The sequence below is a fragment of the Amblyomma mixtum genome, chromosome 2 (genome assembly GCF_055824585.1).
Source record: "Amblyomma mixtum isolate Tamu chromosome 2, ASM5582458v1, whole genome shotgun sequence".
Taxonomy (NCBI): Eukaryota; Metazoa; Arthropoda; class Arachnida; order Ixodida; family Ixodidae; genus Amblyomma; species Amblyomma mixtum.
The window spans coordinates 90,848,689-90,871,010 of NC_143013.1; the positions used below are offsets into that span (position 1 = coordinate 90,848,689).

The 22,322-nt window shown below is 52.8% G+C and overlaps 1 protein-coding gene across 1 annotated transcript; it reads left to right on the forward strand.

Moving 5' to 3' along the window:
- The first annotated feature begins 11,601 nt into the window (after positions 1 to 11,601).
- Positions 11,602 to 15,408, forward strand: LOC149360115 (uncharacterized). Its single transcript, XM_089567789.1, has 2 exons — positions 11,602 to 11,884; positions 14,353 to 15,408. The coding sequence occupies exons 1-2, from the start codon at positions 11,602 to 11,604 to the stop codon at positions 15,324 to 15,326; spliced, it is 1,257 nt and encodes a 418-aa protein (XP_089423915.1). The 3' UTR covers positions 15,327 to 15,408.
- The last annotated feature ends 6,914 nt before the right edge of the window (positions 15,409 to 22,322 follow it).

Consider the following 22,322-nt stretch of genomic DNA (forward strand, 5'->3'; position numbering starts at 1 on the left):
CGTCTCTCGCACTAACGCGTGACTTGTTCACGTTCACCTCGAGAACAGGAATTCCGGGTTGTTTTGTCTCTCTCGATCAGGCTAAAGCCTTCGATCGGGTCGAGCACCGATACCTTTTTGGAGTTCTCGGGGCTTTCGGCTTTCCGCCGGAGTTCGTAGAGCGGTTGGAGCGGCTGTACTCCGATCTCACAGCTTGCTTGCTCTTCAACGGGGCGTTGACCGCACGTTTCGGGATAGAGCGCGGTATACGCCAAGGTTGTCCCCTGTCACCTATGCTCTTCGTGTTATGTTTAGACCCGCTCTTGCGTCGCGTAGCAGAGTCTCCATCGACTCGCGGTTTCCCTTTGCCTGGCCAGGGCCAGGTGAAGGTGTCAGCGTACGCTGACGACGTGTCCTTGTTTCTGAGGGACGCGGACAGCTTCGTAGCGTTTGTACGGCTTTTTTCCAGTTACAGCGAGCTGTCCGGCGCCCTCCTCAACAGGGGCAAGAGCAAGGCTCTGCGTTTCGGGGCCTTCGCGTCGGACCTGCTGGGCGAGGTGGAGTGGGTCCCGGCTTGTAAGGTGCTAGGAGTCGTGTTCCTTTCCTCGGGGGAGGTGGCCCGCCACTCGTGGACCGAGTTGAGAGCGACCGCTGAGCGACGCCTGACAGTAGCAGCGCGTTTCCGCCTGTCGCTGTCGGAACGCGCGTTTATCATCAGGTCATCGGTGTGCGCGCCGCTCTATTATATAGCTCGCGTCGCTTGTCCGCCGCGCGCCTTTACGCGCCGCTTGGCCACTCTCTGTGGCAGTTTTTTCTGGGCGGGAAAAACGGAGACCGTCGCTCGCGCGCTCCTCCGTCTTCCCACGCGCATGGGCGGGTTCAGCCTGCCCAACCTGCGCACAATGTGCAGCGTGCTTGCTGTTCGAGGCGTCCGCGACCTGGTCGACGCCACCGACTTCCCGGGAAGAGGGCTCCTCGCCTACCTTCTCGGGACTTCGCGGCGCCTCTTTTTTGGTGAACCTCGCATTGGAAACAGTGTCACACAGGACAGCTGCCCCGATCTCACTTTCGCCCGCAACATCCCAGACGCACGCTGGGAAAACCTCGGCATGAACATAGGTAGCGACCACTATGTTCTCAGCACAATCTTCACGGCTACACACAGCAAAACCCCCAACCGAACAATCAGGCACACTAACTGGGACGCCTTCCGATACGTGCGCGCCAAACGCACTTCGGCCCCCATAGACGACCTGGACACATGGACAAACTCGCTGCTCGAAGACACCGCCAATGCCACCTCCACGACTACCCAGGACGAGGATGGCCCCTCTCCCGACGCCAAACTCATACACATGTGGGAGGCCCAGCGCAGTCTTAGCGCTCGCTGGCTGCGCCAAAAACACAATCGATCCCTCAAGCTCCGTCTCGTTCGCCTCGAGCGAGAGATCGAAGCTTACTCCATCAAACTGAGTCAGAAGCAATGGCATCAAACCTGCGACCGTCTTAACGGCCAGTTAGGATGCAAAAACTCGTGGTTCTTGCTCAGACATCTACTGGACCCAACTCACACCAAATCCACATCTCACAAGAACCTCACCCGTGTCATACACGCTTTTCAGGGCACAAATGAGGAACTCATCGCTACCCTGAAAGACAAATACATCAATACTTCCACTGAAATTCCCATCCCTTCAGGGTACACGGGTGCTCAGAACACCAACATGGACGCCGACATCACGGCAGGAGAAGTCCGCGCCGCCCTCAACGGAGACGCCGCGTTTGAGCGCGGAGTGATCGGACGCGTGGTGCATCGGCTCCGTCGATTTCTCGGCTGGAACCGCGGTAACCTGATGTAACGCCTATCAAACCTGTGCGACTGCTACCGTGAAGTCAGCAGGATCCTGGAGAACCCGCTCACACCCAGGTACGCTGAATTTTCGGCCATTTCGAGCAATCCTCCGCATCACCACATAGCGGTCGAGCTAAGCCTAACGGCTCCGGCTCCTCCGCCGCTGGCTGCGGAGACGCCTGCCGGCCAACCTCTCAACATGGCTCTACCTGAACAACGCGGATACGACCCCACGACTCTGTCGTGGTCATCTGTCCCTGTAAGCCAGCCAGAGGACGGCCCATCCACCATTTCGGCGCAGCAAGCTGCCCTTTTCCAAGTCGTTGAGAGCCGGTGCCGCCGCCGGCAGAACGCACGAGGAGCGGCAACACCCAAGACTCCTCTCAACAATTCAACAACGGGAGACGCTCGCGCTCCGTCTTCTGCACCTCCACAGAAGACTTCTTCACCAGTCTCGAAGTGGACTCCCAAGCCAACGGTCAGGATGGACCCTGACGACTACGTGGTCGTGCTGCAGCCACGCAGTACGGTCTCCCTCAAGACGGCCTTCCAGCAAGGTGAGCTCGGCGCTGCCATTTCGCAACTCATCGGTAGGCAGCACATGAACATCATCACCATTTCACCAAATTGGGAACAGAACATCATCGTCTGTGGCACGCAGAATCCAGAAGTGGTTAAAAAGCTCCTCACGGACATTCAACTTAACACCAGCAGAGGATCGCTCGCATTTCACGGCCACCTCAAGCTCACCGGTGATGTGTGTCGCGGTGTGATATCTGTTCACAACTTAGAAACCAGTGAGTCACTAAAAGGTAATGCGCAGTGGCGCGGTGGTGAACTAGTTCATGTGCGCAAGCTGGGACAATCAAACGTAGCTGTGCTGACTTTCGAGGGACGCACTGTTCCGCGTTACGTCCACTATAACGCAGAACTGACTCCCGTCAAGGAGTACAAAAAAACAATGCCAGCGTGCTACCGTTGCGGCACACTGGGGCACCGGGTGGACAACTGCCCCACCCCGGTCAAGGAAAGATGCGGCCTTTGTGGCCAAAACGTGGGGCTTGGTACTGAGGGGATGGCCCCCCACGTCTGCAATCCTATCTGTTTAATCTGCGGGGGCCCGCACCTCACCAGCTCCCGCGAATGCACCGCGAAATTCATCAAGTTGCCGCAGCCAGGGCCCAGGACGCCACCCAATGGAGCCAATGCCGGCGCTACACGGGGAGGGCGGCAGCGAAACAACCAGAAGACGCCACGGCGTGGCGTGATGCCTCCCCCTGGCAAGACAGCAACAGTAACGCCACCACCCGGAGCAGCGGAGTTCCCAGCTCTCAGCGCTTCATCTGGCGGCGCCGCCTGCAACCAACCCAAGGTAGGCAGCTGGGCGAGGGTCGCCTCCTCTCCTTCCCCTCCTCCCTCCTCCCCCACCAGCACCGCCGAGACACAGGAACTCAAGCGCGAGCTCGCCCTCTTGCGAGCTCAAAACGAAAAACTAGCCAGCGAGCTTAACTCGCTCAAATCCCAATTCCATACTCCGCCCGCGTCGAGCGACGAGGCAGAAAACATAACAGACAGGGAGATCCCTCCTCCTGTGGAGAGTCGCGCAGCGGCCCTGGAGACCCGGGTGACCGCAATTGAAACACAATTGGCTGACCTCCCCAAAATTATCCATGACACCATCGCGCGTCAGGTGGAGAGTGTCATCGCACAGGTGACACAAGCCGTAACGCACATTATCCAAAAATGGATAAAAGATAATCCGCGCGTCCTTAAACGCGTAGGACCCATCAGGGACGCTAACCGCCCCTCAAAATTCAATAGAGCTATTCCCGATGAGTTTGACTTTTCGGAAGACTCCTGCACGTCTGCGCCGGGCACTAGCGGACTGGGGAGTCTTAACAACGTGACCCCACCCTCCGCCTCCGACCATGGCCCCCAACCCTAAGTCGCGAGCAAGAACAACTCAGCCGCTTACACTAACGCAGTGGAACTGCCGAGGTCTCAAGGACCACAAGAAGCGGACTCATCTCCGCCTCTATCTTGAGACCTTTGAGTTCCTCGTCGCCGTGGTTGCCCTTCAGGAACCCGGCGCCGGTGCCAAACTAACAAACTACACTACATTTCAACACAACCCGCAGACATGTATACTTGTTCACAAGCGATACACTGCGCAGGAGGTCACACTTCCCACAACACCGTCTTTCCCATACACGATGGTTTCAGTGCTGCCCCTGAAGCGGTCTGACCCACCTGTACACATTCTAAATATTTACTGCCCACCGAAACTTAACAACGTCACGTTCAATGAAATTTTCACTCAAGCTATGCAGGTGGCGGGTAGGGATCCCCTCCTAATCGTCGGCGATTTCAACGCCCCGAGCAGGCTATGGGGATACCCCCGGGAGGACAGGCGTGGGAGGAAGCTTGCGGAACTTCTTTCCACACTTGGACTCACCCTGCACACTGACCCCGCCAACCCAACACGTGTCGGCAATTCCATTCAACGTGATACTTGCCCGGACCTCACATTTACACGCAACATACGACATGCCGACTGGCTGAATACAGAGGACACTCTAGGTAGTGATCACTGTATAATCAACACAACCATTTACATGCGTCCCCTGAAACGCCCACTAAAACAAGCTCCTATCCCTGACTGGACGACTTTCCGCACCTCTCTACCTATTGTAGGCCCCCTCCAGTCGGGATACGACGCCTGGTCCAGATCGCTCACTTCTATACTCACACAACACGAACAGCAGATACAGCTTACAGAAACACAAACAGACGTGGACAACCACCTTCTCCACCTTTGGGAGGCCCGTCGCAGCCTCACGAAGCGATGGAAGAAACAGAAACATAACAGACGCCTAAAGAACCGCATCCTCGAACTCACACAACAGGCAGCGGAATATGCTACTCAGCTAGCCGACACTAACTGGGTGGACCGGTGCAACGCGGCTGCTCGCCAGATGTCTGGCCGCAACACGTGGCGCCTGTTCCGCGCTCTCATCGATCCAATACAAACGCGCACGGAAACCCAACGCCAATTACATAGGGCCTTGCACAACTTTACAGGAACGACAAAACAACTAGCGCACACGCTCAGGGATCGCTACCTGTGCACCACTAAGGACCCCCGGCAGGCGGCGTACTCGTATGCAGGCGAAGAGAACACGGAGCTGGACAAGCCGTTCCAGCTCCACGACCTCCGGGCGGCCTTGAGCAAAATGAAGCGGGGCACTGCACCCGGGCGCGACAAATTTACGGTCAAGCTCTTGGCCAACCTTCCCGACGCAGCCTACGCCGCGCTCCTCAAATACATCAATAGCATTTGGGACGGAGAGACTCCTCTCCCTCTCGATTGGAAATCGGCTCTCGTGACCTTTATTCCGAAAGCCGGCAAACCTATTGATGTGGAGAACCTTCGCCCCATCTCCCTCACGTCTTGTGTCGGCAAGCTGATGGAGACGATGGTGCGCGACAGACTCTCCGATTTTCTAGAAACACAGCACACTTTCGCGGACACCATGTTCGGTTTTCGCCCTCACAAGTCTGCACAGGATATACTTCTGCAGCTTCACCACGACATCTTAGATCCTGTCGAATGTCCCCACAACGACAAGGTGGTCCTGGCCTTGGATCTTAAAGGGACACTGAGGAGAGCACTATTAATATATTTTTTATAGCAAAATCCGATAGTTCGGCATGTCATGGCTTTGTTGCCGCTTGGCCGGCAGCGAAAAATGCATTTATTTCTAAGAAATTTGGATTCGAAGTTGAAAAGGTTTTTCCCGCCGCTGTGATTCAAACTTGGGATTCGGCTATGACGACAGAGGACTAAGTGACGTGAAACATGACGTGATGCAGACTCCGTTATTTGCCAGCAGTGCGGCCTAGCAGCAGCCGAAAAGAAAGCTACCGCCGGCCGCACGTTGAAGGCATCTATCTATCGGCTATTGCGGCCGTCGCTACAGTCGCTTTGCTTACGTTTGCACCGGCGTTTTGCGAGCGTTACGATGGATCTCGTTCTCGAAGTCGTCAACGAAGTTCTCGCAAATAGACACCTTTAGCATACCGTGTACCTTGATACCGCTAGCGGAATACCGGGAGCCCGCCTAACGCCGGCGAGCAGGCGCTGATTGGTCCCGATGCTTCAGGCGAGCGCGTAGCTGCCCAGCACGTGGCGCCATCTGGCGACGTCAAGGAGATTTGCGCATGCATTGGCTGCGCCTCAGTGATTTGTGCTTCTCGTGTCCTAGCGTTGCTAGAACCATTGGTTCCAGCAACACTGTTTTGTTATATGACGTCATGACGCTTGTACTTGCGAGTTTGGCCTGTGGCGGCGATACCTGTATTTTGGTTCTTGCTCTTTTCTACGTCACAATAGCTTTGTTGTCAGTATGAGTGGCGTTTTTGTAATCAGGAGCTGGTATTCTGTCGATACAAGCCAACTTCAATTTCTCCTCAGTGTCCCTTTAAAGGCGCATTCGACAACTTCAAACACGAAGTAATCCTGGACCACCTCAGTAACACCAACTGTGGCCACAAAACATTCAACTACATAAAACAATTTCTTACAGACCGTCAAGCCTACATACGCATACAAGATGCGGAACACGGGCCATACACCATCGGCTCGAGGGGAACACCTCAAGGCGCGGTCCTGTCTCCCCTCCTCTTCAATTTGGCAATGCTTCATCTTCCCTCCAAATTGTCCTCTTTGCCCGGGATACATCACGCTCTTTATGCGGATGACATTACAATCTGGGCCACGCAAGGTAACCTGGGCCACATGGAATCCTGCCTGCAAGCAGCGGCGACCCTAGTCGACGACTACGCGGCCTACTGCGGACTGCAGTGCGCCCCATCGAAATCAGAATTTGTGCACATACGTCCCTCCCCTCGGGACACAACCCCGCTTTGCATCAGTCTCCCCTCGGGACCGATCCGGGAGTCCAAGGAGATCCGCGTCCTTGGTCTCTTCATACACCACCAACGCAGAGTCGACACCACCCTAGCCAAACTTCGCACGGTGGGAGACCAGGTGGGCCGCATGGTCCGCCGGGTCTCCAACAAGCGGGGCGGATTACGAAGCAAGGATGCACTGCGGCTTGCCCATGCTTTCGTAACGAGTAGAATCCTCTACTATACCCCCTACTTGCACCTGCGCAAACATGATGATGACCAACTGGAGGTCATGAACCGGAAAGTCATCAAGCGGGCTCTCGACCTCCCGGTCACCACGTCCAAACAGCGACTTCTGGCCTTGGGCGTGGTGAACACATTTCGGGAGCTTCGAGAGGCCCACTTAGTCAACCAATACACGCGTCTTGCACAGACCACGTCCGGTCGCCGCCTCTTGGACCGGCTACACATCAAACATGACTACCATATTGAGGAAAGGGAGACAGTGCCAGAACCCTGGAGACGCGCCCTCCGGGTCCGACCCCTTCCCCGCAACATGTCCAGAGAAGACCATAGCGGTCGTCGCCAGGCGCGCGCGGAAGCGTTGGCGCGATACTATGGTAACCAACAACATGTGTATTACGTGGACGTTGCCGGCCCACACCACGGGGTGTGGTACACGGCCGCAGTCGTACACAACACAAACACAGTCAACGGGCTCACTTTCAAAGCCTACAGCGCAACACACGCGGAGGAGATTGCCATTGCTCTTGCTCTCACTACTCCCAAGTCGAAACACATCATCACCGACTCGCGAGGGGCCTGTCGGAACTACGAGTTGGGCTGGGCTCCCCCGCTTGCCTGGCGCATACTGGAATATAGCTGTCGATCTGAAGATCCAACTCCACGCAACCTGATTTGGGCCCCCGGTCACCAGGGACTCCAGGGAAACGAACAGGCCGATCAGGCCGCCCGCGCACTCTCTCCCCGGGCTATCTCCCTGTCCTTGGAAGGGTACTCCCAATCAGACAATCTGGCCATTACATTCAAACAAATCACCGATTACTACAAGGAGGAGCACCGGCGCTACCCGGCCCCTTGTAAGGGTCTGGATCGCGCTGACGAGCGCCTCCTCATCAAAATTCTTACTAACACTGTACTGTGCCCGGCGGTGCTTAAACATTTCAATACATCCTTTGATGGCGCGTGCCAGTTCTGTGGGGAGGTGGCTGACACCTTCCACATGGTTTGGGCGTGTCAGTCAAACCCATCTATCCCCCCCAACCCCAACCCCACTAGAGAGGACTGGGAGGCGGCCCTGCTCGGCTGTCAGGACCTAAAGACCCAAAAGGTCTTGGTTCACCGGACGCGGGCGGCGTTGCTTGCCAATGGGGCCCCGGAATAGGGGCTCCACCTAGTATTGTTAGGGGAAAGGGCCAATAGGGCCTACCCCAATCACCTCTCTGTAAATATTTATTGCATTATAAATGTTTTTCACCACCACCGCCCTCAACCAGATTAAAACCACCGCAGCCGCTGGCGACGACCACATAACCAACAAGATGCTTCGTAACCTCGAAGATCAGTCCGTCGAGGCACTCACGGACCTCTTCAACCAACACTGGCATGAGGGTCGCCTTCCAGACACTTGGAAGCATGCCAAAGTGGTTTTAATACCTAAGCCAGGCAAACGACTCGAGCTGGGCAACCTTAGGCCGATCTCGCTCACGTCCTGCCTGGGAAAGGTCATGGAACACGTCATACTCAATAGACTCTACACTCACGTAGACCAAGAGGACCTTTTTCCCCCCACTATGATCGGCTTCAGGACCGGCCTCTCCACTCAAGACATTATGTGGCAAATCCAACACGACATCCTCGATCCGAGACCCATCCGAGCTACACGAACCATCCTAAGCCTAGATGTCAGCAAGGCTTTCGACAACGTGTCACATGCTTCCATCCTGGCAAACCTTTCACAAATGAATGTAGGCACTCGCACTTACAACTACATCGCCGACTTTCTTCATAACCGTACAGCAGAACTTCACATTGCAGACCTCCACAGCGAGAAGATCACACTAGGCACCCGAGGAACACCACAAGGAACAGTCCTATCTCCGTTCCTTTTCAACACTACAATGAGAGGCCTCCCTCCGCTCCTGGAAGAGATACCTCACATTAAACACTCAATATATGCTGACGACATTACCCTGTGGACCAACTCTGGCTCTGACGGGGAAATCCAAAACTCCCTCCAAACAGCAATCGATAAAGTACACTCCTTTGTACAGGCGAACGGGCTCACATGCTCCTCCACGAAGTCCGAATTACTAGTCAACAGGGACAGACGAGTTCGCATGCCAGTCCCCGACCCGCAAGAACCTATTGCGCTTGAAGTCGACACACATCCCATACCTCCGGTCCGCACCATCCGCGTTCTGGGTATGTTAATACAGAACAACACGCAAAACTCGGAGGCCATTCAGCGCCTCCGCACCACAGCCAATCAGATCAACGGCCTTATCCGCCGCATCAGCACCCGCCGCAGAGGTATGAAGGAGGATGACCTCTGTCGGCTCACGCAAGCTTTCCTCATTAGCAGGATAGTCTACTCCTCCTACCCCTACTATCACCTCCGCCGGAAGGACGAGGAAGCTGTGAACAGCATTATACGTTCAGCGTACAAAGCGGCACTGGGGCTACCTCAGTACGCCAGCACACAGCACCTCCTCCAACTCGGCATCTACAACACGCTCACAGAACTCATAGAGGCACACAAGACCGCCCAAATCCACCGCCTCTCCCGCACTAAACACGGGCGGCTCATACTTGACCGTCTCAACATCAACCCCATAGGCGACGTCCACCCCACGACGCCCATTCCGATAGGGGTCTATAGCCGCCTAGTTATAAAACCAATCCCCAAAAACATGCTACCTGGCCGCCATGATACGCGCCGTCAGCTGAAAGCACAAGCACTAGATGCCACATACCTTGCCGACGAACACGCAATATACGTAGATGCTGCAGGGCAAAGTGCAAACACATACGTGGCTTGTGCAACCACGCCACAATCTACTCTCGTCACCGCCGCCACAGTAGTAGCTCACTCTCCGACAGCGGCAGAAGAAACCGCCATCGCGCTGGCCATCGCTGACCCACGTACGCGCACAGTCCTAAGCGACTCCAAAAGAGCGATACAAAATTACTCGTCAGGTTTTATCTCCCACCCCGCTGTACGCATCCTTCGCGGCTGCACTCTCTACCATAAGATCAACCTGGTCTGGGTACCCGCCCACGCGGGAAACTCTGGAAACGAAGGGGTCGACCGACTAGCCCGAGGACTAACCAACCGGGTGGCCGGCCCCACGGACCCAGACGCTCTTGCCGAGGCTCCCCAGACCTTTGCCGAAATTACTAACCTCCACAGAGAGATGAGACGCCAGTTCCCGCCTCCACACCCCGACTTGAATCGAGCGCAAGCCAGCTTGCTCCGCAGGTTGCAGACGCACTCCATCCTTAGCCATTCTAGACTTTCACTCATCACAGACGGGGAATACGACCCCGTCTGCCAAAATTGTTACCAGGGAGAAATCGCCACCCAGGCACACATCCTCTGGGGTTGCGCGGGAAATCCGCCACCTCGAACCTTACTGCCAGCTCCCTCCGAAGAAGGATGGAACCAACTCCTCAAAAGGCCAGACAAGAGCATCCAACTGGCTCTCATTTCGTGGGCCCAGGAAGTCGCCCCCACCTGGGGGCCACACCAAGCCCACCTGCCCTAAATCCCACCAATCTATGGCAATAAAGTTGTTTCTCTCTCTCTCTCTCTCTCTCTCTCTCTCTCTCGCGTCCCCATAGCGCATGGTAAATTTGTTTTTGAGGAAAGGAAATGGCGCAGTATCTGTCTCACATATCTCGGCGGACACTTGAACCGCACCGTAAGGGAACGGAGGAAGGTGGGAGTGAAAGAAGAAAGAGAGAAAGAGGTGTCGTAGTGGAGGTCTCCGGAATAATTTCGACCACCTCGGGATCTTTAACGTGCACTGACATCGCAGAGCACACGGGTGCCTTTTGCGTTCCGCCTCCATCGAAACGCGGCCGCCACGGCCGGGTTCGAACCCGGGTACTCCGGCTCGGTAGAAGAGCGCCTTAACCATTGAGGCACCGCGGCGGGTCATAGTGCATGGTTATTGGTAGTTATAAGGAAAGGCGCGGAAGTAAAAATTAGGGAAGAATTTTGGGGGAAGGAAATGGCGCAGTGGCTCTCTCTCTTCTCGGTGGACACCTCAAACAGGCAGTGCGGAAAGGCGTAAGGTGGGAGTGAAAGGAGAGAGAGGTGCCGTAGTGAAGGGTTCCATAGTTTCGACGACATAGCGATCTTAACGTACACTGACATGGCACAGCACACTGGCGCCTTTTTCGCATTCGCCCCGCCGCGGTGGCTCAGTGGTTACGGCGCTGGGCTGCTGACCTGAAAAACGCGGGTTTGATCCCGGCCGCGGTGGCTGAATTTCGATGAAGGCGAAATTCTAGAGGCCCGTGTACTGTGGGATGTGAGTGCACGTTAAAGAACCCCAGGTGGTCGAAATTTCCGGAGCCCTTCACTACGGCGTCCCTCATAGCCTGAGTTGCTTTGGGACGTTAAACCCCGACTCCAGTGCGCCCCAGCTAAATCAGAATTTGTGCACTTACGTCCCTCCCCTCGGGACACAACACTGCTTCGCATCAGTCTCCCCTCGGGACCGATCCGGGAGGCCAAGGAGATCCGCGTCCTTGGCCTCTTCGTACACCACCAACGCAGAGTCGACACCACCCTAGCCAAACTTCGCACGGTGGGAGACCAGGTGGGCCGAATGGTCCGCCGGGTCTCCAACAAGCGGGGCGGATTACGAAGCAAGGATGCACTGCGGCTTGACCATGCTTTCGTAACGAGTAGAATCCTCTACTCAACTCCCTACTTGCACCTGCGCAAACACGATGATGACCAACTGGAGGTCATCCTGCGGAAAGTCATCAAGCGGGCTCTCGATCTCCCGGTCACCACGTCCAACCAGAGACTTCTGGCCTTGGGCGTGGTGAACACATTCCGGGAGCTTCGAGAAGCCCACTTAGTCAACCAATACACGCGTCTTGCACACACCACGTCCGGTCGCCGCCTCTTGGACCGGCTACACATCAAACACGACTTCCACATTGAGGAAAGGGAGAGAGTGCCAGAACCCTGGAGACGCGCCCTCCGGGTCCGACGCCTTCCCCGCAACATGTCCAGAGAAGACCATAGCGGTCGTCGCCAGGGGCGCGCGGAAGCGTTGGCGCGATACTATGTTAACCAAGAACATGTGTATTACGTAGACGTTGCCGGCCCACACCACGGGGAGTGGTACACGGCCGCAGTCGTACACAACACAAACACAGTTAACGGGCTCACTTTCAAAGCCTACAGCGCAACACACGCGGAGGAGATTGCCATTGCTCTGGCTCTCACGAATCCCAAGTCAAAACACATCGTCACCGACTCGCGAGGGACCTGTCGGAACTACGAGTTGGGCTGGGCTCCCCCGCTTGCCTGGCGCATACTGGAATATAGCTGTCGATCTGAAGATCCAACTCCACGCAACCTGATTTGGGCCCCCGGTCACCAGAGACTCCAGGGAAACGAACAGGCCGATCAGGCCGCCCGCGCACTCTCTCCCCGGGCTATCACCCTGTCCTTGGAAGGGTACTCCCAATCAGACAATCTGGCCATTACATTCAAACAAATCACCGATTACTACAAGGAGGAGCACCGGCGCTACCCGGCCCCTTGTGAGGGTCTGGATCGCGCTGACGAGCGCCTCCTCATCAAAATTCTCACTAACACTGTACTGTGCCCGGCGGTGCTTAAACATTTCAATACATCCTTTGATGGCACGTGCCAGTTCTGTGGGGAGGTGTCTGACACCTTCCACATGGTTTGGGCGTGTCAATCTAACCCATCTATCCCCCCCAACCCCAACCCCACCAGAGAGGACTGGGAGGCGGCCCTGCTCGGCTGTCAAGATCTAAAGAGCCAAAAGGCCTTGGTTCAACGGACGCGGGCGGCGTTGCTTGCCAATGGGGACCCGGAATAGGGGCTCCACCTAGTACTGTGAGGGGAAAGGGGCAATAGGGTCCTACCCCAATCACCTTTCTGTAAACAATTTAATTGCCCATAAATGTTTTTCACCACCACCACCCACAAACCAAACCAGCCTTTTCGCATTCCGGTTCAGGGCAAAGGGTCTGGGAGGCGGTTAAAGAGAAACGATGGCTGAGCACCTACTTGTGCTAGATGCAGCGTCTGCGACGTTTCAAATTCGGGAATTTTCGCTTTAGAAAATTTCAGTCACTACTTTGGCGAAAAATAATTTACGGAATTTTAGAGAATTTATTGAATGGTCGAATTCAACCCACTTTTTTCCAAGCTCAGTTTTCAAGCTGCTACAGGAAGGTATACCTTAACTATAGGGATTTTTTGGTCTGAGGGAATTTTCAAGCGGGTTCCAAGAGAGGGCAAGCGTAGCAGGGTGCGGCAGAAAGTGAGGTGGGGGGATGAGATTAAGAAGTTAGCGGGGATACGGTGACCGCAGCTAGAAGGACAGGGTTCATTGGAGAGGCATGACAGTGTCCTTTGCCCTGCAGTGCGTGTAGTCACGCTGCTGCTGCTGCTGCTGATGATGATGATGGTAATGAACAACACTGCAGCGTAATGCCCACAGTAAGCGTCCACGTGTGAAGGCCCTATCTGGCATGTTGGGAACAGCGCTACCGCAGGACAGAGCGAGAACACAACAGGCGCTCCGTCTTGTGTTAGCGCTGTCCCCAACATGATCGTAAACCAGCAAACCAAACTCTCCTCTATCTGGCATCTACCTAATGCGAGTGCGCAAACTAAGCGTCAACAAATGACGCTCACCAGTGTCGATAAGGCGTGGTTCAGCAGAAATGAAGTAAATGCTGTCCGCTTACGGCTGATGATGTAAGATTCATCTTTCTTCACTCAAGCTGGTGAGTTCGCAGCCGAGGGGATGGACCGTTGGTCAATACTAGGCTGACCTAATCAGGAAAAAGCCGAAGTACAGCGTGAGAACACTAATGCGACACGTATACTGTCATACAACAGTTATTTTAGGAGCCGTAAGCAACAACGGCCCGTAAAACAGCTAAACATACCAACCAGCAGTAGTGGCCAACGCCTGAAGAAAGAACTTTCTCCTCTTCTTATCCTTCGCCCATCGGCGCATGGCCACAGAGGCTCTTTCATAACGCCTTTCTTCTTTTCAAGCGTGTCTAACCTCAAAGTGCATTCTGCATTCTTATGGCAATAAAGCCCGATATTTTTCTTGTTTTCTGCTTCCTTGCGTTGCCATGTTTTTTTATGTCTACCTCGACACCCAATGAACACAAATTTCGGTTGCATGTTTTCTTCTTTACAGTGATGCGTACATTACTATACATGGATAACAATGCAATATTCGCCTACGACCGCTAAATGATCTATAATTGAATTTCTTTTCTCACCTGTGTCAGTTTCGGTTTCAAGGACCGAGCGTGGCTATGACGTCAAAAGAAGAAAATTGCAGTATAATCTGAAACGGGCAGGACAATACTCGAATGGGTAGGAATCCGGCCAGAAAGTAGCACGCACAAGATGGTAAACATCCCGGCAGGAATCAGGGCCAAGATATGCGTCCCACCTATGCCGCGGAACATGCACCCCGTGTATAACAAGGAAAGGCGAGAACATAGGGCTAAGGCCTACGAGAGGAAGATGAAGGAGCGACCGGCAGACCAGGTGGCGTACGTAGACGCGGCGTGCGGACAGCACGGGGCGGCTGTATCCGCTGTGGTCGACGGGGCAGGAGTACCAACGGTAGCGGCTTCGAGCCGCACGAGAGATGCCAATGCGGCGGAAGAGTTGGCGATAGCGCTCGCTTGCGTCGGTACCAAGGCCACGACGATTTTAAGTGACAGCAAAACTGCAGTGAGAAACTTCGCGAAAGGAAGAATCTCGGAAGAGGCCAAACACGTCCTCGAGGCGAGGCCGATAGAACGTAACATAGAGATAATATGGATCCCAGCGCATGAGTCTATTGCAGGAAATGAGGCTGCACACGAGCTTGCCCGAGCTCTCTATCACCGGGCGGCCGCAGAGCAGCCCTCCCGCATAGACATGAAAGATAGCCTAATTTCATACCACGAGATCACGGAACATTATAAGCTGAGCAGGAGGGTCTATCCGCCGCCCGACCGTTCCCTCGCAAAAGAGGAGGCAATTGCGTGGAGAAGATTGCAAGGGGGGAATCATATAAGCCCCTTCTGGGTATACATAACAATCTCCAAAGAGGAGAAAGACCAATATTGCATAACGTGCGGGGAGAGGGGCACTCTCGACCATGTCATATGGGAATGTGCTGGAAGCCCGGGCGCCGAGCAAAAGTTAGAAGATAGAGAAGCCTGGGAGACCTTGCTGCGGAGCGAGGACCCCGCTAAGCAGCAACAAGCCATCCGCCTGGCGGCTGAGGCCGTGAAGAGACAATGTGTCTTCACCAGACCTTAGTTTGCGAGGCTCCTAAGTAGGGCTCCCTTAGGCCTGCGTGCCGGGGGGTCCAAAAAGGAGTCTCATTTCGGTGGAAATAAACGTTTTGATGATGATGATGATGCAGTATAATCTAATGCCAATCTGCCTCAACAGCCGGAATATAACGAGTGCACAAGCACTGATAATATTGCAGTTTTCGTCATGCCTCACCTTTGACGTCATAGCCACCGCTCGCCTGTTGAAACAGAAATCAAAACAGATGAGAGAAGAAATTCGATTGCAAGCTATTTAGCGGTCGTCGGCGAATATCACATGGTGATCAATGTATAGAAACATCGTACGCGTTATCTCAGATAAGAAAGCACGCAACGAAAAATTAGGTGTCTATGCAGAGGTGGCACATCGGTTAATTGTTAAGAGTCTTCACTCCACACGGCACAGACTTGCGAAAGACCATAAAAAAATTTAGCATAAGTTAGGAAGACAGGTCTTTAAATCTAATGCTACCAAAAAATAAAAAGGCCTAAAATTTTCAACTTCAACGAACTGAATTTCTGCAGTTACGTTTATAGCCATCCAATCGGCATCAACTATAATGAACACAGCCTCTGTGCCCAACAGCCAGAGGCAACCATACTGCATCCAGGAGATATCCATAAAATACACCTGCCAAGTAGTCTGGAAATTTTGCATGCCTGTGCTAACTTTGAAAGCTGAATTCTATTTTGCTGAATACATTGCGATATTTATGATAGTAGCAGTTGGAAAAAATATTTTTGACTATCTCCTGGATGCCGCAGTCAACCCGTGTTGACCAGGTCCATGTGACCTCCCGATTTCCCAAAGGCATGCAGATTCTGCAAACCACGCCTGACTGATGCCACCCTCCTTTTATCAAGAAAGGAGCGCCACTAACGCCGCATAGGTGCTCTCGTCCCTCCGTGTGTGGCAACCCTTTCCTGCAGCCTTACCCGTGCAGTGGAGGAATTGTCCTTCAGAGGATCCGGCTCCGGGTTGCCCTCACTCCTGCCGTAACTAGAAAGTGCCCTCAATTTATAAATTTGTATCCCCGGCCCTGGGTGTCCGGTCTGCAAGATTCGAAAAACCGATGCAATATCAATCACCTGGTATGGGTTTTCCCGGCATTGAAGTCGACAAAAATCCTTGCACCTGTGTGCAACGGGCTGTCATCACCGCGGCGGCCGAATTTCGATGGAGGCGAAATTCTAAAGGCCCGTGTACTGTACGATGTCAGTGCACATTAAAGAACCCCAGGTGGTCGAAATTTCCGGAGCCCTTCACTACGGCGTCCCTCATAGTCCGAGTCGCCTTGGGACGTTAAGCCCCAATAAACCAAACCAGACAGTCCTTTGTCATGTACTTACGGCTTGGACGCTGTGGCAGCATCACCGATCACTCCCAACTTCATTGCTCAGGACAACCTTTTTAGTGCACTAGAATTAAAATCCCCATTCTCAGATTCCGCCGATGTTTGCCTGCCTATATCCATGAACTGCTGTGGGTTTTCTTGGCACTGCAGCCGACAAGAATCCGTGCGCTTGTGCGCAGCGGGTCACGCTGTAGGTGCGCTACACTAGTAGCGTATATACAAGCCCTGTAGAACGTGTTAGGTACGGACCGTGTCCGTTTGTGCTGTCCAATCGGAGCATTGTTCTGCCCTACCCTCCTCCGCTTTCCTCCTCATGCTCCTGTGGTTTCAACACTCCTACCACCGCCGCAATGCCTACATGCGCTGTTTTTCTTCTGACGTCACCATGCCTTGCCACCAATCAGAGCTCTCACACTCCTACCCCGGCCGTCACCCCTTTACACTTCTCCTGCCTCCTCGCGCTCTTACGGCTACCCCACCATCGCCTTACACCGCTCAAACTGGGAATTGGCACTTAACAGGTGCACTGTAAATGGGTGACTGACATGACATATAACTCACTTCTGACTTCAAAAAAAGCCGCCCCAGCTCTGAGTGCACTGGGCTGCAGCCCCGCTGGAGCCACCTTTGTACATGCCACGAGGCGAAGTGGCATTGGAGTAAGTGACGGCAATACCACCCGACACTACTTATATCAATGCCACTCACAACTCCGTTTAGGGAAAGCGAGGTAGAGTGCAACATCAAATTGCAAATCGTTGCCATAAATTTTAGTGTGGTAGCAAGGTGCAGCTTCCAATTTAGGGCATACATACGTACATCACTGAAGCTTTTTGGCAGGCAGCCCACTGGGTTGTGGGCAACCTGCCAGGTGTGTATACCTGGCAGGCCTTCACCTATATGAAGGCTTTTAAGGTAAAGGCCTTTAGGATGAAGGCCTTCATAAAAATGCCTTCTGGATAAAGGCCTTTATGGATAAGGTCTTTAGTGTAAAGGCCTCTAGGCCAAAGAATGCTCTCGCATTTACAGCACGTAACCTTAAGTGTCCACCGTAAGTAGTGCTACTGCACGATATTTCGTGCTTAGCCACGCTACTCCATCTGCTATTTTTATTCACAAGTATCAGAAACAACTTTTACACATTATTTGCTGCCATTTAGCGTTGTGTTCATTAAACATGAAAGGCCAACAAAAGAGGAACATGTAAAAACTGAATGATATTTAAACTCTCATCCATACAATATACCGTTACGTGACGGCAAGCCGATGAACTACACATGATGACAGGTGGCGATGATAGGATTTTAATAGCTGCGAGCCTAGCACGAGTGCTCCTGCCCGCGCCACTGCCCGCTTCATCGTATTTTAGTCCGTCACATGATTCAAGGCTACCGAGCGATCGTTCCGATTGCACAAACTAGAAGATTTGCAGTGAGATGCAACGCAGGACACGGCGATGCTCGTGATAGAAGGTATGAACAGAGAAGAGCAGATGAAGGGCTTGCCGTCACGATGAAAGAGGTGAACAGATGATGAGTGGATGAAGCCAGGTCTACGAAGACTGAGGAGCCACCACTCTCCGGAGGTCAACGCCAAGGCCCATGGACACACCCGATGGCAGGGGCTGGGGTACTGTGTTCTCATGTGGGGGTGAGTGGTCAGTGTGGTCTCTGGTCAGTGACGCCGGTCTCGGATCAGTGGGGTCATATGGCGTTGTGTCTTCTAAGCTCTCACGTGTGGCCGGTCAGTGGCGGCGGTCATCGTGTCTCCTGGTCAGGACTTGGGGCGGGGCACAGGAGAGCGACGACGTCGGGGCATACCTGGCAGGATGGTGAAGCGCCGGGAGGTTCGAAGCCAAGAGCATTCCACAGAAGACCGCGGTGGACAGCAGGCTCCTGAGCTCCGGGACTGGGATGATGAATGTACCTAGCACCTCACACAAATGTTATGTGACGGCAAGCCCATGAACTAGACGTGATGACAGATGGCAATATGATTTTTAATGGCTGCGAGCTTAGCATGAGCTGGCAGCCAGCATGAGAGGATGCTGGCTACCAGGTATCCCTCCATTGGGCTCCTGACCACGTCGGCATCCAGGGCAACGAGGACGCCGACTCCCTCGCAAAGGCGGCCCACAACGATGGGTCACCTATGTCTGCCAAAGTAGCCCCCCACGATTTTGCCCGGCAGCCACTAAGGCAGGTGGTAAGGGCACAGCACCCTGACAGGCGCATCGCTGCGTGCCGGCCCTTCCACCGACTCCCGGACAAGATCCCCCGCAGGGAACGTGCCGTCCTGCTGCGACTCCGGATCGGCTGTTCCTGGACGCCGACGCGGAAGTTTGTAGTTGGCAGAGCCCCCTCCCCTGCCTGTCCATCGTGCGGAGATACGGGCACCCTGAGACACTTGTTGCGTGCGTGCCCAACTTTTGACCTGCCCCGCAGCCGCCTCTTTGCAGGTTACCGTGCCCTCGGCCTTCCAGCAGACACGGAGGACCAGCTGCGCCTGTTCCCGGCCAGGAACCACCTATCCGCCTGCCGGGTCCCGCTGGCCTACCTCAAGGTGACCGGCCTCGACACCCTCCTCTAGTCCCGCGGAGGCCTGGACCCACAGCCCCTGTGGACCCGCGACCTCCAGGATATTCGGGACTCCCTACCGTGTCCTGCTGGCCTGCAGCAAGGAGACCGGCCAGGACACTTTCTTCGAGGCCTGCGGACTCCTGGACCTGCAGCCCCTTGGACCTGGACCCTAGACTTTCAGCACCTCTCAGCCATATATGGAGGTCTAGGAGACCGACTTCTCCTTGCCCGATGCTTGCACACTACCCCAGTGCATCGTGGCTCCTCCCCCTGCCAGGCATCTGCACACTCCCCCAGTGCGCCTAGGCTCCTTCCCCCAACCCAGTGCTTGCACACAATCCCAGTGCGCCGAGGCTTCCCCCCGCGAGCTGTTGTTGCGGCGGCGACACGATTTCAAGACCCCTCGCGAGGACAGGGACCTCTCCCGTCGCGGTGACCCCCCCCTCCCTTCCTCTCCCCCTACATCCCTCTACCTTCCCCTGGTCCCCAAGAGTGATGCCACTAACTGGCCAACATATGTCGGGACCAGTAGCCTCTCCCCAAAATACCACGTAGTTCCACTACTACTACTCTTCTGCTTGAGACCGGGGAAGCGCGTGGGCGTTCACGCACAAGGCTCCGCTCTTCGCCGGCAGGCGACCTCGTGTGGAAACATGTTCCCGTCAGCTCATCCCGTCCGGCCTCGGAGCTTCCCTCTTGCCCTAGCGTGGGCGAACGTTCGCTCGTAACCGTGCTGATGAGTCGGACGTCTCGATTCCTCAGCGTTGCAAGCTGGCCTTATTGTGTCGTTCCTTTGTTCCCTCAGAGCAAGGCCCACCGTGGTCGGCGTGCGCTCGGTAGCGTACGCAACCACGGGGTGGTGTCCGCGCGGTTTTGAACTGGGTCACACGCGGTTAAGCGGGGAGAACGTATTTTTATCTCCCCAATAATTAAACCCCACACAATACAGATATGCAGATAAGCATACACAAACAAAATTTAAAAAAAAACATTTTAATGGATATTTTATACACCCCTAAAGTAAAAATGGTGAAGGACAACTTCCGTGAAATGTGGAAGCACAAAATGAAAGGTAAATGGGCATGCTCAAAATGATTTCCAAATTCGAAAGAACAGCAGTGATAAAGACAAACAGCAGAATTAACAGGTACATGCAGCGTATACAGATCAAACCTGAGAAAAAATATTTCATAAAAGGTAGTGCATAGATAGTACATCTATAACATTTGCAAAAAAGAAATTACTTTTTCTCAATGCTATTTCCAAACTACTAAAAGAATATATCTCTGAACTCTGTATTTGAATGCTCATCAGATCAATTTCTTTGTGGGAAAAATAATTTAATATACTTGGTACTTTGTGTTGTAACATTTATTAACCATAATTAGTGCTGCTACGATGGACTTCCCAGTGCTCAGGATGCCTAGTGGTACAATAATCCACATTCATTTACAAGTTTGCTAGATTAGTTATGAGATTAATGCCTTGTTTCTTTTTGTCCCTCAACTTTTTACAAAGGTGATAGTTTTACAAGAAATTTGTTAATTAGTCTAAACCTCTTAAGCAAGCAGTCTGGTGAAAGATTTGCAATAATCCTGATTATGTTGCATTCCTGTCAGTTTCCTCATGTTTCATGAGGTTGTCTTGCCCCGTACTAAAAAGTAGTAATTTATACGCGAAATTAGCAGTCTTGTGTTAACTAGAAATAGGTCTCAATTAATTGCACTAGATTAATCCTATGGAGTTAGCTAGACTCATAACATGATTAGTGTGGGACTGCCACACCATGTCCTCTGAAAAAATTACGCCTAGAGTTTTAAATTTCCTCACAATTTCAGAAGGCTGACAATTCATTTCAAGAAGATTATTCGAAACAATGTCTCTGCCTTCAGCTCGGAAAACGACTGCTTTAGTTTTTTTGTGCATTAACAACCAAGCCATTGTAAGAGCGCCAATCATCAAGTTTGCTTAAAGTGCTGTTTACGCGATTAACAAGCTTTTCGTAATTGTCACCCTCAAAAAACAGGCTCGTGTGATCTGCGTATATTATGAATTTCATGCCATCACGAATGTTAACATTATCATTCATGTAAATATTATATAAATACGGTCCCAAGATGCTGCCCTGAGGAACACCAACCAAGGTAGGTTTAAGTGTGGAGGTGCTGTTGCTTACTGAAACAAACTGCATGCAAGTACTAAGAAGGTACGATTCAATTAGTTTCGAGGCAATGCCACGAATCCCTTAGAATTCTAATTTTTTTCAGTAAAATACCCCAGTTAAGAGAATCGAATGTCTTTGTAAAGTCTATAAAGACACCCAGTACATATTGTTTTTCTTCAACGGCTAATGCAGGGAATGGCCACAATAAGTGCTACACTGATAAAAGAAAGAGCTTGCCATTTCTATATAACCTTCCATAGCACTCGCTTGACGAAGTTGACAAATGTCTAGATATTACTATAACCAATAATCCTAGCTGGAATAAGCATATATTAAAAATATGAAGTTCATCTTTCTGGAAACTTTGCTTTCTTAGGCATAAATTAAAAGCTGTGCCTGGTAGTGCCACAAACTCTTAGCTTACGCATCCATCGGCAGACCTAGACTCCAGTACGAATGCACCATCTGGGACCCTCGCACAAAACATAACATTGAGGCATTAGATATGACCCAGCGAAAGTCTGTTAGATTCATCTTTAACAAATATCGTTCTACTGACTGTATAGCCACTCTGAGGCATGAGAAAACATACACTGCAAACACAAAGAAAAATTGAAAAGATTGAAGTTTCTTTTCTTACTAAAAAATAATAAACTCTCCATGAGCCCTGATGCTTTTATTAAACCCGTCAAAATGCGACTAACTAGACATCGACACGTATAATCACAGACACCATGAGGCACTAGAGTCAGTGTTTTTAAATGCTGATTTTTTCTGCACACAATAACTGAATGGAATGAACTCCCCCTGAAGCACTAAACAGCATTAATTCCAATGATAAGTTTGCTTACTGAGAGTTGCCGAGTTATTTTTTGTTCCTT